At 40.3% G+C, this 12,776-nt stretch overlaps 1 protein-coding gene across 2 annotated transcripts in view; it reads left to right on the plus strand.

Annotated features, from left to right (window-relative positions):
- FBXO11 (F-box protein 11) overlaps window positions 1-12,776 on the plus strand; it is a 70,073-nt gene that overhangs the window by 48,898 nt on the left and 8,399 nt on the right. For both annotated transcript variants that reach the window (XM_074536908.1, XM_074536907.1), the window contains exons 9-11: window positions 48-159; window positions 5,097-5,203; window positions 5,289-5,426. In XM_074536908.1, the coding sequence (XP_074393009.1) occupies window positions 48-159; window positions 5,097-5,203; window positions 5,289-5,426 (357 nt within the window). The remainder of the gene's footprint in view (window positions 1-47; window positions 160-5,096; window positions 5,204-5,288; window positions 5,427-12,776) is intronic.

The following is a 12,776-nucleotide window of genomic DNA, read 5'->3' on the forward strand; positions in this document are numbered from 1 at the left end:
AATGTCTGAGCAGTTAAATACAACATTTCTGTTTTCTTCCTTTTCAGTTCAACCCTGATGACAAATCTGCTCAGCACCACAATGCACACCACTGCTTAGAGATTACCGTGAACTGCAGTCCAATTATAGATCACTGTATTATCCGAAGTACTTGTACAGGTTAGTGGCCTTTTTATTGGTTGAGAAACTCTACAAATTGAGTATGATTACAATTGGCATATCTTTATTTTTTGATGCAGGTATTCAATACAGGTCTGCAAGCCTTAATTGCCTTGGAGCATCACTGTTAGAGTGACTTCTTTGTGTCCAAAACCTCTGTGATAATGTGTACTTGGTTTTCTGTTTGAATCTGTTCGGACTCGTTGGACAGTTGGTTTGAAATTGAGAAGTGACAGTTAAATAAACATACCTGGGTTTGGTGTATAGTTGTAGCTGGCAGGATGGGGCATTTGAAAGGGTTACACATGGGAGTTGTTCATGGGTTTGTTCTGATGTTCAGTGTTGGGATCAATGGCATTAAACAGTCACAAGATGAAACTGCTGAGCTCATCTCTCTCTGAGTGGAATGATTTGACATGTTCAGAGGATGAGTAGTAGCTCTGCAGGCAGAAGTGTTGAAAGACTCATTTTGCCATCAGAGACAATGAGGAATTTATACCACTTGATGTGGGAAAAATCAGTAGTCTAGCTTGAGGAAAGAAGGAGTCAGTGTCTGGAAGTGAGGAGCGGGATGGCAGTTTAGTCACCAGCAGGAAGACATGGCAGTTTGTAATCCCTGGACACAAGATATGGCAACTTGAACATCTTTGAACACAGCCAAATGGAGTGGAGTTGGAGTGTCAGAAAGAAGAGGTTCAGGAGAATTAAGATATTGAATCTTCGTGTGGAAATGGCCGTGTGTGAGGTTCCCCAAGGTCAGCTAGGGAGAGGGAATGGATCTGTGCAGCAGGCTGTGCATGGACATTGCTCAGCTCAACATAAAGGCAAGGAAAAAGAAGAGTTCTTTCAACTAGGTATAAAAACAACTTTTTTCTGGTACTGCCTATGAAGAATACTGCAGGGAACCATGATGAGAACGATGGAAGGATTCTTGGTGTGTGCCTTCTAGAGGAAGATGAGCTTTCTTGAAGGTTTTGGGCTATAAACCACTGCACTTGGTCAAGGCAGTTCTCTGCTTCGCAGCTCTGTGCTGTGCATCACCATCTCTTTTATTGGAGACACATCAGTGAATACTTGGAGGTTTTAAAAGTGGCAGAAGAGCAGCAAAGGACAGTGAGCTGCTCCCAGTATCCCAGTTATCCCAGTGTTAATGCTAACACTAGGAAATTGAAATATACAGAGAAAAAGTATTCTGGAACTTACCATATACCAATACTGGGAACCCTGACAACCAGTGAGTGGAATTAGATAAGACCACATTCAGCCTGAGTATTAAAGTAGTTTGAAGAGCTGCATGATTTCAGATGGAAACGTGCTTATAGATAAGCTACTAGATTCTGATATTTTTGTGAAAATTGTTTATGAAAATTAAGTTTAGATGATTTTTTTCATGACCACTTTCCATTTCTGAGAATTTTGAAGTTTTGCTCCCTCCAAAACTCTGGATTTCTGAATCTGTACTGTATTGAGTTGTTGATTCTCTTTTCCAAAATTAAATTCTTCTCTCTGAAATTCTGTTCAGTTTTGGAGGCTCTGTGTAGGCTGTACTATCATCACTTACCAATTATCAAGTTTTACTGGCTTTTTAATCCTACCAAGCCTTGCTATTACCTACTCGGGAAGTACTGAGCTTGTGTAAAAAGGGATGAGGAATGGCAGTCTGCCAGAAAAGGCATTTACTGTTTCCAGATAATTGACATCTCTGAAGTATTGATCCATAGGCATTCAAAACCTCTTTCCTAGCACATGCTTGATATCCTTTCTGTAGATCTCCAAGTTGCATTAAAGCATATTTCCACATTATGTCATATGTAAAGTTCTTAATGTATGTCATATGTAAAGATGGGAGCTATGTAAGTGCAAATGCATTAAGCTGAAGGTTCCTGCTGCCAGTCCCAAGCATCTTTTGAAATATTTTCAAATAAAGTTTAAATGGTAAGATCCTGAGTCTAGAGGTTCTGTTGCACCCATTGTGGAAAAAATCTGTGTTAGCCCTCACCTCGATGGATAAGGTCGTAGTGGATGGCAATGTTCCTTTTTTCAAAAAATTTAATATTGCTGAAGTGTGTGCCATCATTTATTCTGAGTAAACAAAATAAAGCTTAAACCTGTACTACAAGTGCTTTTGTACTCCAAAAGGACCCATTTCACACAATCAATACTCAAGTCCAGTGAAGAGTCAGAATAAAGATTGCTTTCATTTAAATAAGCAAAATGTGATAGAGATATGCTTTTAGAGCATCACACCAGGTTCCAAAAATCCATACCTCCTCAGTGTCAGAAAGAGATAGAAGGAGGGGAGTGAAAGCTGTTATGAAATGCAAGAAAGAATGAATTATTAACAGTTAATACAAATAGGAAATTAGCAATTGAAGGAAACTGTGGGGACCTCCCTCTAAAATAAAAACACACCACTTTACTGCCACAAAGAACTTGATAAACAAGACAAGATGCAGCCTCTGTCTAGAAGAGACAGTGCTTCTGTCTTAATTTGGGGAACAAAGGGAGTTTTAGCAGTGATGCTGATCCATCATAGAATGGAAAAATTTGAATGGCAAAGTGTTGTGTAATTTTTGTTCCATATTTAATGAGAATAGGCAGGAATGATAAATGACCTCATCCCCTAGAGGGATAATGAAACACGTTCCACTCTTGACAGTAACTGTGGATGAGGTTAAACAGCTGAGAAAATAGACATTCTAAAATCATGCAGGAGTTTAGAAAGAGCTGGCCAAGAAATTTTCTGGCTTCCTATTGTGTATCAATGGTAACTTGAAACCTCGATGAGATGGTTTTGTCCCTGGGGGAGGTGGGAGGGGAGAGACTACCCAGGGTGAAGAATGGCAGGAGTGCTGCCTGTTGATCCTGGGTAAAATGATGAGGTATAAATGCAGGGTGTGGCCAATCAAGAATATAAAATTTATGATGAATCAATTTAGTGCATATACAGAAAGTTATAATGGTTGCATTACACTGTTGGTATTTTTGATTACTTTATTTGATGAAAAGAATGCAGCAGTCCCAGTATAATTACACAGATCCTTGAAAGATATTGACATCAACACATAGTGCCTGAAAATATTAGAGTTCTACAGAATGCCCAGAGTCTGCACCAAATAGATGAAAAATAACCTTCAGGGTAACTGTATTGGCTTTTTTGGTGGTTATTTCAAAGATGACTTCTTGACTTGAAGAGAAGAAATAAGACCCATATTAATGAGACCTGTAGACTTTACTATAAAGTATTATAGATACAACAGGAATGTAATATAACTACAGTCTTAAAAATAACCAGGAGGATGGGTTGCTATGACCTTCCTGGTAGGTGGACTGTCATACACCACTTACATTAATCTCACAAAGTGCAGAGTTAGACACACACAACTTGCTTTTGTTCCTATTTCTAAACCCCTCTCTTGGAATGCTGGGCAAAGCTTACAGGCTCACTGTGCATAAACTGCTGAATGTGAGCCCTCATGTAGTCAAATGGCCAAAAGAACTGATGTGATCTTTAGTTACACCTGTGGGAGCACCAAGTAGAGAGACTGTGTTAATGCCTCTGCTTAGTCCTGCCTCTGAATAAAGTGCTCTTTTCTGGTGTCCATAGCAACATGTTGGAAAATTTAGAAACTGTTCAATGAAAAGTCATATAAGGTAAAGCAGAAAACTTTGGTTGTAGTGACTGTAATTTGTTACTTTATCAAGGAGGAGGCTAAAGGAGCAAATTGCTTGCGCTGAATGTGTGTGTGCATTGGATGCAGCATACACTGGTATAAAGAGAACTGGATGCCAAAGCTGGAGCAATTCAGATGAGCAATTAAAGTGTAAATTAAAAGGACAACAGCCCTCTAGCCAGCTAATAAGCTTTATGCTAGTTTCTCAGTTGCTGGAAGTCAAAGTTATCAAAATTTAAATATGTTTCTACAAGATATGTGCTGAAGTTCCTGCTGCTAGAATTGAAGCAGGACTTAATTCAGGGAATTAGTATAGCCTGTATTATTCATAAGGTCAGACTAGACAATCAAAATAATTTCTTTAGGAATTAAAAAAGAATAAGCTCTCTGTAAATGAGTCTGTGAATTATTTAAGTATAGTCTTTGTGGTGCTTTGCTAGAAGGATTTATGAAAACTGACTAATAGAGCAGGTACTGGCTTGCTTATGTAGTGGTGTTTAATTGTGGGGAACGTGTGTTACGTAGGCCAGGTTCCCTGAGATGAGCTCTTACCTTTCAGAAATCACTGTTGATTTTAGTGCCTGCAGAATTTTATGTTGTCACACTTCATGGAGTTCAGGGAATTGAGCTGGTATGCTGAAGTCCTGAGCAGTTTGAGTCCTAGTTTCCTGGAAAATACATATTTTCTGGGTTATGGTATGGTAGCTGAAATCATTCAAGGAGTTTTGTAATTCAGCTGGGGAGAGACCTGTTGGTTTATGATGTTTATTCTGTACTCAAGATTGTGTTTCTGTGTTCTGCTGAGTATTGGGTAGACAGTGTGTCTTTGTATGCTACAGAATTATTGTTTGGCCTCTTTGATGTACTGAGTTGTGAAAATTTCAAGGGAAGCACAACAAGGCAGTAATTAGAGAATTTTGTTAGATTTCTGTTGTGCTCTGCTGTGAACGGTCAGTATACAGTGGACCTAACACAGGCAAATAAATGAGTGAGGACTTTCATAAGCATGAATTATTATATAAACCATTGTCCTGGCAGCTGTTTAACCTTGGCAAGATGATTTTAAAATGACTCCTACCGTGGTTTTTTGCATCTGCAAAATGATGACATTGGTGTTTTTCTGCCAGTGGCTTGCAACGCTCTGGCTCTGTGAACACCAAATCTTTTTAAAATATCAGTTCACACTAACTTTTCTTGCTCTGCCAGACTATGTATAAATGCACTATGCTTTGAAGCTATGGTAACTGTACTGTTTTCTTCCAGTTGGCTCTGCAGTATGTGTTAGTGGCCAGGGAGCTTGTCCTACTATTAAACACTGTAACATCAGCGACTGTGAAAATGTTGGACTTTATATTACAGACCATGCACAGGTAATTTTCCACATTTATTTCTTTACTTTGATAAAGTTGTTCACTGTTCTGGATTCCTGTCTTGATTTACATTTTTCTTTCCCAGGGAATATATGAGGACAATGAGATCTCCAATAATGCATTAGCAGGGATTTGGGTTAAAAACCATGGGAATCCCATTATCAGACGGAATCACATTCACCACGGACGCGACGTTGGCGTGTTCACTTTTGACCATGGAATGGTAATCTATATGTTTTCTTTTGAAGGAAAAAATACACATGTTGTAGAACTGAAGTCTTCCATTTTGCCTGTTATTGGAGAAATGTTTTTTTTTTTTAAAGTGCATTTATTCATGAACAGGTCGTTTAAAATATGCCTGCTGTTGTTCTCTTGCCCTTAAGTGGGAGACTTCATTTTAAAGACAATTTTAGCTGAAAGAGGTTTAAGCGGGCTTTTGCAGTTGATTGGCAGCCTGTTACATTGTATTATGTTGCAGTGACAAAATACCTCTTGAAACAGGATGTAAACTGTAGACTTACGTTTATACTTCATTCTTTTCCCTTTGAAAAAGAACAAAAATAATGTGCAGCGTGATTTAGAAATGAAAAAAAATGCTTTGTGAAGACTTAGCCTTATTTTAATGTTAAAACTCTGAAATAGGGTATGTACACCTTTTTCTGGGAAGAGGGCTTTTGTAGCAGGGAATTAGTTGTGGAATTTTAGCACAGAATTTCATATCAGAGTTCAGGCCTTCTTTCATAAATGTTTATTTGTGTGGGGTGAAGCTCATCACTTCCAAGTACATGCACAGTAGTGAGAAACAGCATTCATAGCCCTTGAAATAGAAGAGATTTTTGTCTCTAAAATAAAAGATGTTTGCTGACTTGTTTTAGGAAAATATTCTGCATGTCTTCCAAAGAGTGCCAAATCATTGTTTTTCCTGCTTGAATGACAAAGTCCCAATTCCCCACGCCCAGCTGGCAAAACAAACAGTTTTCTTTCAGTCACTCTTAAAATGGCAGATCTCTAAGGGTGCTTTCCACAGAGTGCAAACGCTCTTGATCCCCAGGTGTAAGGAATCAGGAAAGGAAGGCAAGAGACCTGCTGGGTTGAGACTAAAGGGCAAGATGGAAATGCACAGGCAATGGAAGCAGGGACAGGTGACCTGGGAAGAGTCCAGAGACACTGTCCAGTTGTGTAGGGTTGGGAAGGGCAGGGCATGGATGGAGCTGAACTTGGCAATGCATGCAAGGAAGAACAGGGAAGGATTCCACAGGTGTCTTTCAGAAAAGGAATGGCAGGAAAAAAGCACAACACCCCACCCCCCCCCCACCCCATGAGTAACAGCAGTGACAAGAGATGAGGAGAAGGCTGAGGCACTCATCATTTTCCCTCAGTTTTTACTGGCAGTCTTCCCACACATCTTTATTGGGTGGACCTCAAGGCAGGGACAGTGGGAGCAAAGTCACTCCCACTGTAATATAAGATCACATTTGTGACTGCCTGAGGAACCTGAATGTACAGAAGTCTTTGGAACCTGATGAGATGCATCCCAGAGTTCTGAGGGAATTGGCTGATGTAGGGTCCAAGCCACTCTCCATGACATTGGAAAAGTGATGGCAGTCGGGTGAAGTCCCTGGTGTCTGGGAAAAGGGAAACATTGCACCATTTTCAATAAAGGGCAGAAAGGAGGGCCCTGGCAGGGACTGACTGTCAGCCTCACCTCTGTGCCTGGGAAGATCATGGAGCAGCTCCTCCTGGAAGCTGTGCTGAGGATCACAGAGGACAGGGAGGTGACTGGGGACAGCCAGCACAGCCTCACCAAGGACAAGTCCTGCCTGACCAGCCTCAGTGGGGAAAGGAGGGGCTATGGATGTCATTTATATGGACTCTTGTAGGGCCTGGACATATGCACAGAATTCACAGAATGACCAGTTTGGAAGAGACCTTAGAGATCATTGAGTCCAGCCCATGCCCCAACACCTCAACTAAACCCTGGCACCCAGTGCCACATCCAGTCTTTTTTTAATCACATCCATGGTGACTCTACCACCTCCCCAGGTATTCCCTTACAACATCCTTCTCCCTAAGTGGCAAAGATGTGGATTTGATGGATAGACTGTTTAGTGGATGAGGAATTGTTTGGATGGTTGCATCCAGAGGGTAGATGCCAGTGGCTAAATCATGTCCCTCAGTGGTCTGTACTGGGCCCAGTACCATTCATCAGTGATACAGACAGGGGATCAAGTGCAAGTTGTAATCCTGACCTACCCAGGTTTTTGGTGAGAGTTAGCAGCCTGTAAATAGCACTAACAGGAAATGCACTGTGGGTACAATCCAGTGAGGCCTTTCTTTGCCCAGGTTGCTGAGGGGCAGAGGTAAAGGATGGAGGCAGTGCTAGTTGTAGCTGTTGGATTTGTGGTTTTCTGGGTTCAATAGAAGGCAGACAGGTCACAGGGCTGCTACTTTTGCTGTCAGCATAAAATCTGGCAGCAGAAGGTGAAACACCCCACATGTTGGGATTCTGCTGGTAGGTGCCTCTTCTCCACTCTGTAGTTCCATCCTAAGGACTGTACTTGTTCTGTGTTGGGGAAGACTGCAGCAGCTGTGACTGCCCTGCTGGCAGCCCTCTCCTGATGGATGGCTTTACATCATTTTCTGTCCTCTAGAGATGATGTTGCTGGGCTGATTTGCAGAGAGTGGTGGCAGATGTCTTTGGTTTATATTATCTCATTGTTTGGACTGCTTTAAGCTGTGTTTAACATACTGTACAAGCACTTCTGGTCCACTTCAGTGGGTACATCCATCCCTTCAAGACTTAAACAGGCTTGGAAACATGGAATGAAGTGATTTCAGCTATAGGAAAACTGATAAAGGAAAGTGCTTCAGCAACTCCTGCAGGGGAGGTGTCTATGTGTAGGCTTGAGGGTTAATTGGAAAGTCTGGGTAGGAGCTGCTTCTTGTTTAAGTACTGAAGTATAAATATTAAATATATGAGTACTGAAATATTAAAAAAATTAAAAGCCAGGCTGAATTCACTTGATTAATTTTAAATAAAAGTGCATTTGATCTTTATTCTTACCAATGAAATGTCTGTTTCAGAGCTGTGATCAGTGTGGTATCACAAGCAAAATGGAGTAGAAATAAATGTTTCCCTTTTGTTTAAGGGAAGCAGAAGCACATTAAAGAGAATGTGTGAATAATATTTATCTCAGCTGCAATTATTATTGAAATATTTCATAGTCATGAACTCCTTTGAAAGATTCAGTCCCCCAGTCTCAAAGTCTGCTTTGGCAGCATCTTCTGCTTTTGCATCATGTCTAGTGATGGAGTCGATGAAATTACATCATTGGCAATGTTTATATGCTCCTTAAGTGACAAAGTGACATGGAATCCTTCAGATACAAATCCTGTATTCCTAAACAAATTAATGGATTTTGCACTTTTTCTTCTCTCACTTCTGTTACTTTCTGTATTTATTTTTTTTTGCTTGTGCCTGTGAAGTGGGATAAGTGCATTCCTATGCTGAATTCCTACCCTACACATTCTTTTCCTGTGGGTTTCTATGCTGGAGTGCTCTCTCCAAAGGGTTCAAGAATGCTTTGTTTCTCAGTTTCATGTTTTCAAACTGTTCTTTGTGTTTTGATATTTGTAGAAACTTAACCTCTTATTTCTAAACTGGCAATATCCTGATATTTGCCTTAGTGCTGTGACAAATATGTAACAAGCTGACATTAAAAATGCAGTGTGGCATTGACAGCCCTGGGTGCCTTACCCTGACCTCTCAGGTGCCTGAGATGAGTTACCAGGCATCTGTCATAAATTGTATTTGGTAGTTGTATGTACACAATGGAGAAGTTCCAGTTTAATGTAAAAATAAGCCTAATTTTACAGTTTAAAGCTGAGCTCTAGGCAAAACAGTTTTCATTTTCATTGCTCCTAAATGAGAAGCTTGGGGTTTTTTTTCCTGATGAAATAAAAGTGTAGCAGCATGTGTCTAAGTTGGGTCATCATGCCTAGTTTACTTCTCTGTCTTCTAAATACTACAAATCAGATCACTTTAAAGAAATGTGTACATAAAGTCCAAAAAAAAAAAAATTAAGCATATGCCAGATTCTATACAGACTACATTAAAAACTTAACTGCCTTTTGCTGTGCATAAAAGTAAAGGGTTTGTTTTGCATCTTGGATGTGATTTTCTTTATGTTGCATTTGAGTTTTCATGAAATGCACTAACTCTCAAATAAGGACCCTTCCAGCGTTTGGAAGGCAAATTTTTATAAGCATAGGCAGTTACTCTTTTTCATTATTGGTTTCCTGTTGTCTTTTTTTTTTATTTATTTTTCCAACCCTCTTGGGAATACTTGAGTTTATAAATATTTAGGAAATGTTACATGTTACACAATTATATCTCTTTTCTTGGAATACATGTGTTGTTCAAACAGTAATACTAAATGCCTCTGTTTCCATAATGTAATCTTCAAGACAGAGAACGAAGAAAAAGCCCTTTTAGAAATAAAGGAGGGAGAAATCCTCTGAGAAGAAAAGCAGCAACAAAATCTCATCAGTTAAAAGTTTTAACTTTAAATCATTTCAGAGCCATGTTTGTTAGACTGGACAACATGCAGAAAGAAAAAAGCATCCAAGTTCAATCACTGAATTAGTCTTGATGTAAAAAGTCTTCTGAGTTTTTCCAGCTGTGCAGGATCCCATCTTTGTGATCACATCTTTTCTGTGCAGTGTATGCCAGGTGGGAATATCAGCATTCTCACTGCTGTGGTGTTTGTTTCTGATTCCTTCACCTGCCCAGAGCTTAGCAGGCTGCAGCAGTGTTCTTGCCCACACATGCTGTCAGTGTAGCTGTCATTTTGTGTCCACAGCTAATGCTCTGCCTGGGATTGTAAATAAATTTGTTGTACAGAGCTGCTTGTTAATAGTTAGGATTTTCAAGCAGAAAGCTACTTGGTATTTTTTTGTAAGATTGTATTACTTTTGCCACATGCATCCTCTATTCCTTCTTACTAATCATTGGGGCCTCTTTTCCTTAGTCTGGTGCTGTCCCCTCCAGGTTCTTCTTGCATTAGCTGCTGAATTATAACCAGAAACCCCCACAAAGCCCAAGTCAAACACCCAGCACTTGAAAACCATTTTTTGAAGGAAGTGGAGGCAATGTAAGGCTTGCAAGTCCCTCTGTGCAGACTTCCTGACCTCAGTAGCTTGAGCTGCCCAACAGCTGGACAGAGCATAAGTGTTGGGCAGCTGGAGTGTGTCTGATGGTGATACCTGGTTGTACTGGAGCTGACAGTGAGCTTTGTGTTAGCAGTGTTGCTGGAGCCTGTGGATAACAGGTCATGGAACTCCATACTTGGAAACACAATTTCTGTTTTAAAAAAATGATCCCTAATGTTCCAAAGAAAAACTGTTGCCTGAAGCCATATGTGATTTTTTTGGGATCCACAAATTCATCACCAGACCTTTTTGACAGACTGGAGTTCAAAGGCACAGTCATGCCTTTTGAATGAGTGTGGCTAAAAAGGTACCAGGGATTGCTGAGGACTTCTTAAAGACTGAAGTCAATATTAGCCCTTTCTAGGGGGTGAATTTGGGCCAAAAAAGTTGTTGGTATCAACAGAGAATGTCCTAGGAAACAGACGCATAGGAAATAGGAAACAGAGGATGAGGTGGTTCCTCAGAACGGTGGAATGCATGTGTTCCTGACAAACAGCAGCTCTGTTGGTCTAGCTGACTGGAGTTCAACAGTGATGCACACAGGTGATGCTCAGATTTGGTCTCAACAGATGCAGAAACCGACTGAGTCTTAACTGCATCAACTCAAAGTCAGCCCTTCAGCTTAAGCTGACTGATTAAGGTGGGTTGGGCTTTTTAGTGCAGTTTCTCTTCATGGATATTGAATGTTACAGTATCTTGCTTAGCAGAAAGCCTTGACTTTCCAACGTATTAGTCAGACTTATAAAGGAATCTGAGATACAGATTTATTTTGTTTTATTCCCCCCTTTGAAGGAGCATTTCCTTCACAGAGTCTTACAGCAAATTCCCACTTTCTTCTGAATCAGAAGTCAGATTTTCCAAGTTAAATAATGGTGCTTGCTGAAGCTTGTGGAGATCCTGCAGGCCACATGAGAAAGGCTCTGTTTGTTTGCAGCTTCTACCTGGAATCCAAAATGACTGTGATGAAGCACACCTGAAATACCCCTCTTCTTTCATCATGGTGCTGTAGTCAAAAACATTTGGCACTCAGAGGGAGAATAATGTGTGAAGTAATTAAAAATATGTCAGACCATGTTTAGTAATATTTTAATTGAAATTGTGTATTCCATCAGGAGAATCAGGCTTGCCTTTATATACCAAATTGTCATTTTAGATAAGTTTCTCTGAGAGCTTAATTTTAAGTGAAAATTAGGAGGAAAAAAGTGATTCCTTTCAGGATAAGAAGTCAAAAGACTGCCTGTTGGCATGAAGGCATATTTCTGAGGAGATCTTTGGATTCCCCTGTCTGTTAGTATGTTGCTTCCTTGAGAACTCTGAAACCATCTTGACTCACTTAGGATTGGATTTCTTTAAAGTTCTTGAAAAAAACATAACTCTGCTCTGAGTATCTACAGAATGTGTAAGCATCTTCCATTTGACTTCATTTGTTACCCAGAGGAGTCTGAGGAGCCAGGCTGTACGCATGACTAGCACTTTTTTGGAGGATCTTTAATCCCTGCACTGCCTTTCCTGACTGCAATCCTCAGAGCAGGGAGAAGAGCATCTGCCTTGATTTCCTCATTAAGCTGGATGTATTTCTGATTTTTTGTAATCAGTGTTTGATGGAGTCCCACAGCAATTCACAGCACAGTGAAACAGGGTGCCGACTGCCTAGGCTGGCAGTGAATTGAGTAATTTCCACGTGATAGGTAGTAGCAACTCCAGGCCTGAGGCATTCCTGGTAGTAGATCATGTGAGCATGGAATCCAGTTACTCTGAGCAGTAGCAGGAATTTGAAGGGGGGGGGTGTTTGTTTTGGTTTTGGGTTTTTTTATTGGTTTGTTTGTTGTTTGGGTTTTTTTTGGTGCACAAGTATAACAAGTCTCATGCTGAGCAGGTCTAAATAACTAACTTAGGTGGCTACAGGAAAAATGGTGCTGCTGGAGACAGGCTTGGGTTAGAGCTTTCAGGAACTTACATCTAAGCCATCCACAAATTACAGAACATCACTTGGTGCTTGTCTACCCTCTCCATTAAGAAATACTTCCTGTCTTTCAGTTTAGTTTCTGTTCTTCTGGTTGCACAAAATGGGCATGAAATACCATTGAGGTTCACCTTAAGAATAGGTTGAATTTGAATATTAAAATGTTCCAGGACCATGTCAGGAAAATGCTGTGGAAGGGCTGACAGAGTTACTTAGCAAGGCCCTGGAAGTAGAATTGGAGAAATCATCAGGCAAGAAACAATTATTTTGCCAGATGAATTTTCAGGTGCTGCTCCATGGTTGGCATGGAAGGAGCATGCCTGGCATGGCTTTATGCAATGACCTTTTTTTTTTCCCTGCCCACAGCAATACTGTTTATAATGCTCTTGTTTAAATACA

This window comes from Zonotrichia albicollis, chromosome 3 (assembly GCF_047830755.1).
Source record: "Zonotrichia albicollis isolate bZonAlb1 chromosome 3, bZonAlb1.hap1, whole genome shotgun sequence".
In the NCBI taxonomy this organism is placed as follows: Eukaryota; Metazoa; Chordata; class Aves; order Passeriformes; family Passerellidae; genus Zonotrichia; species Zonotrichia albicollis.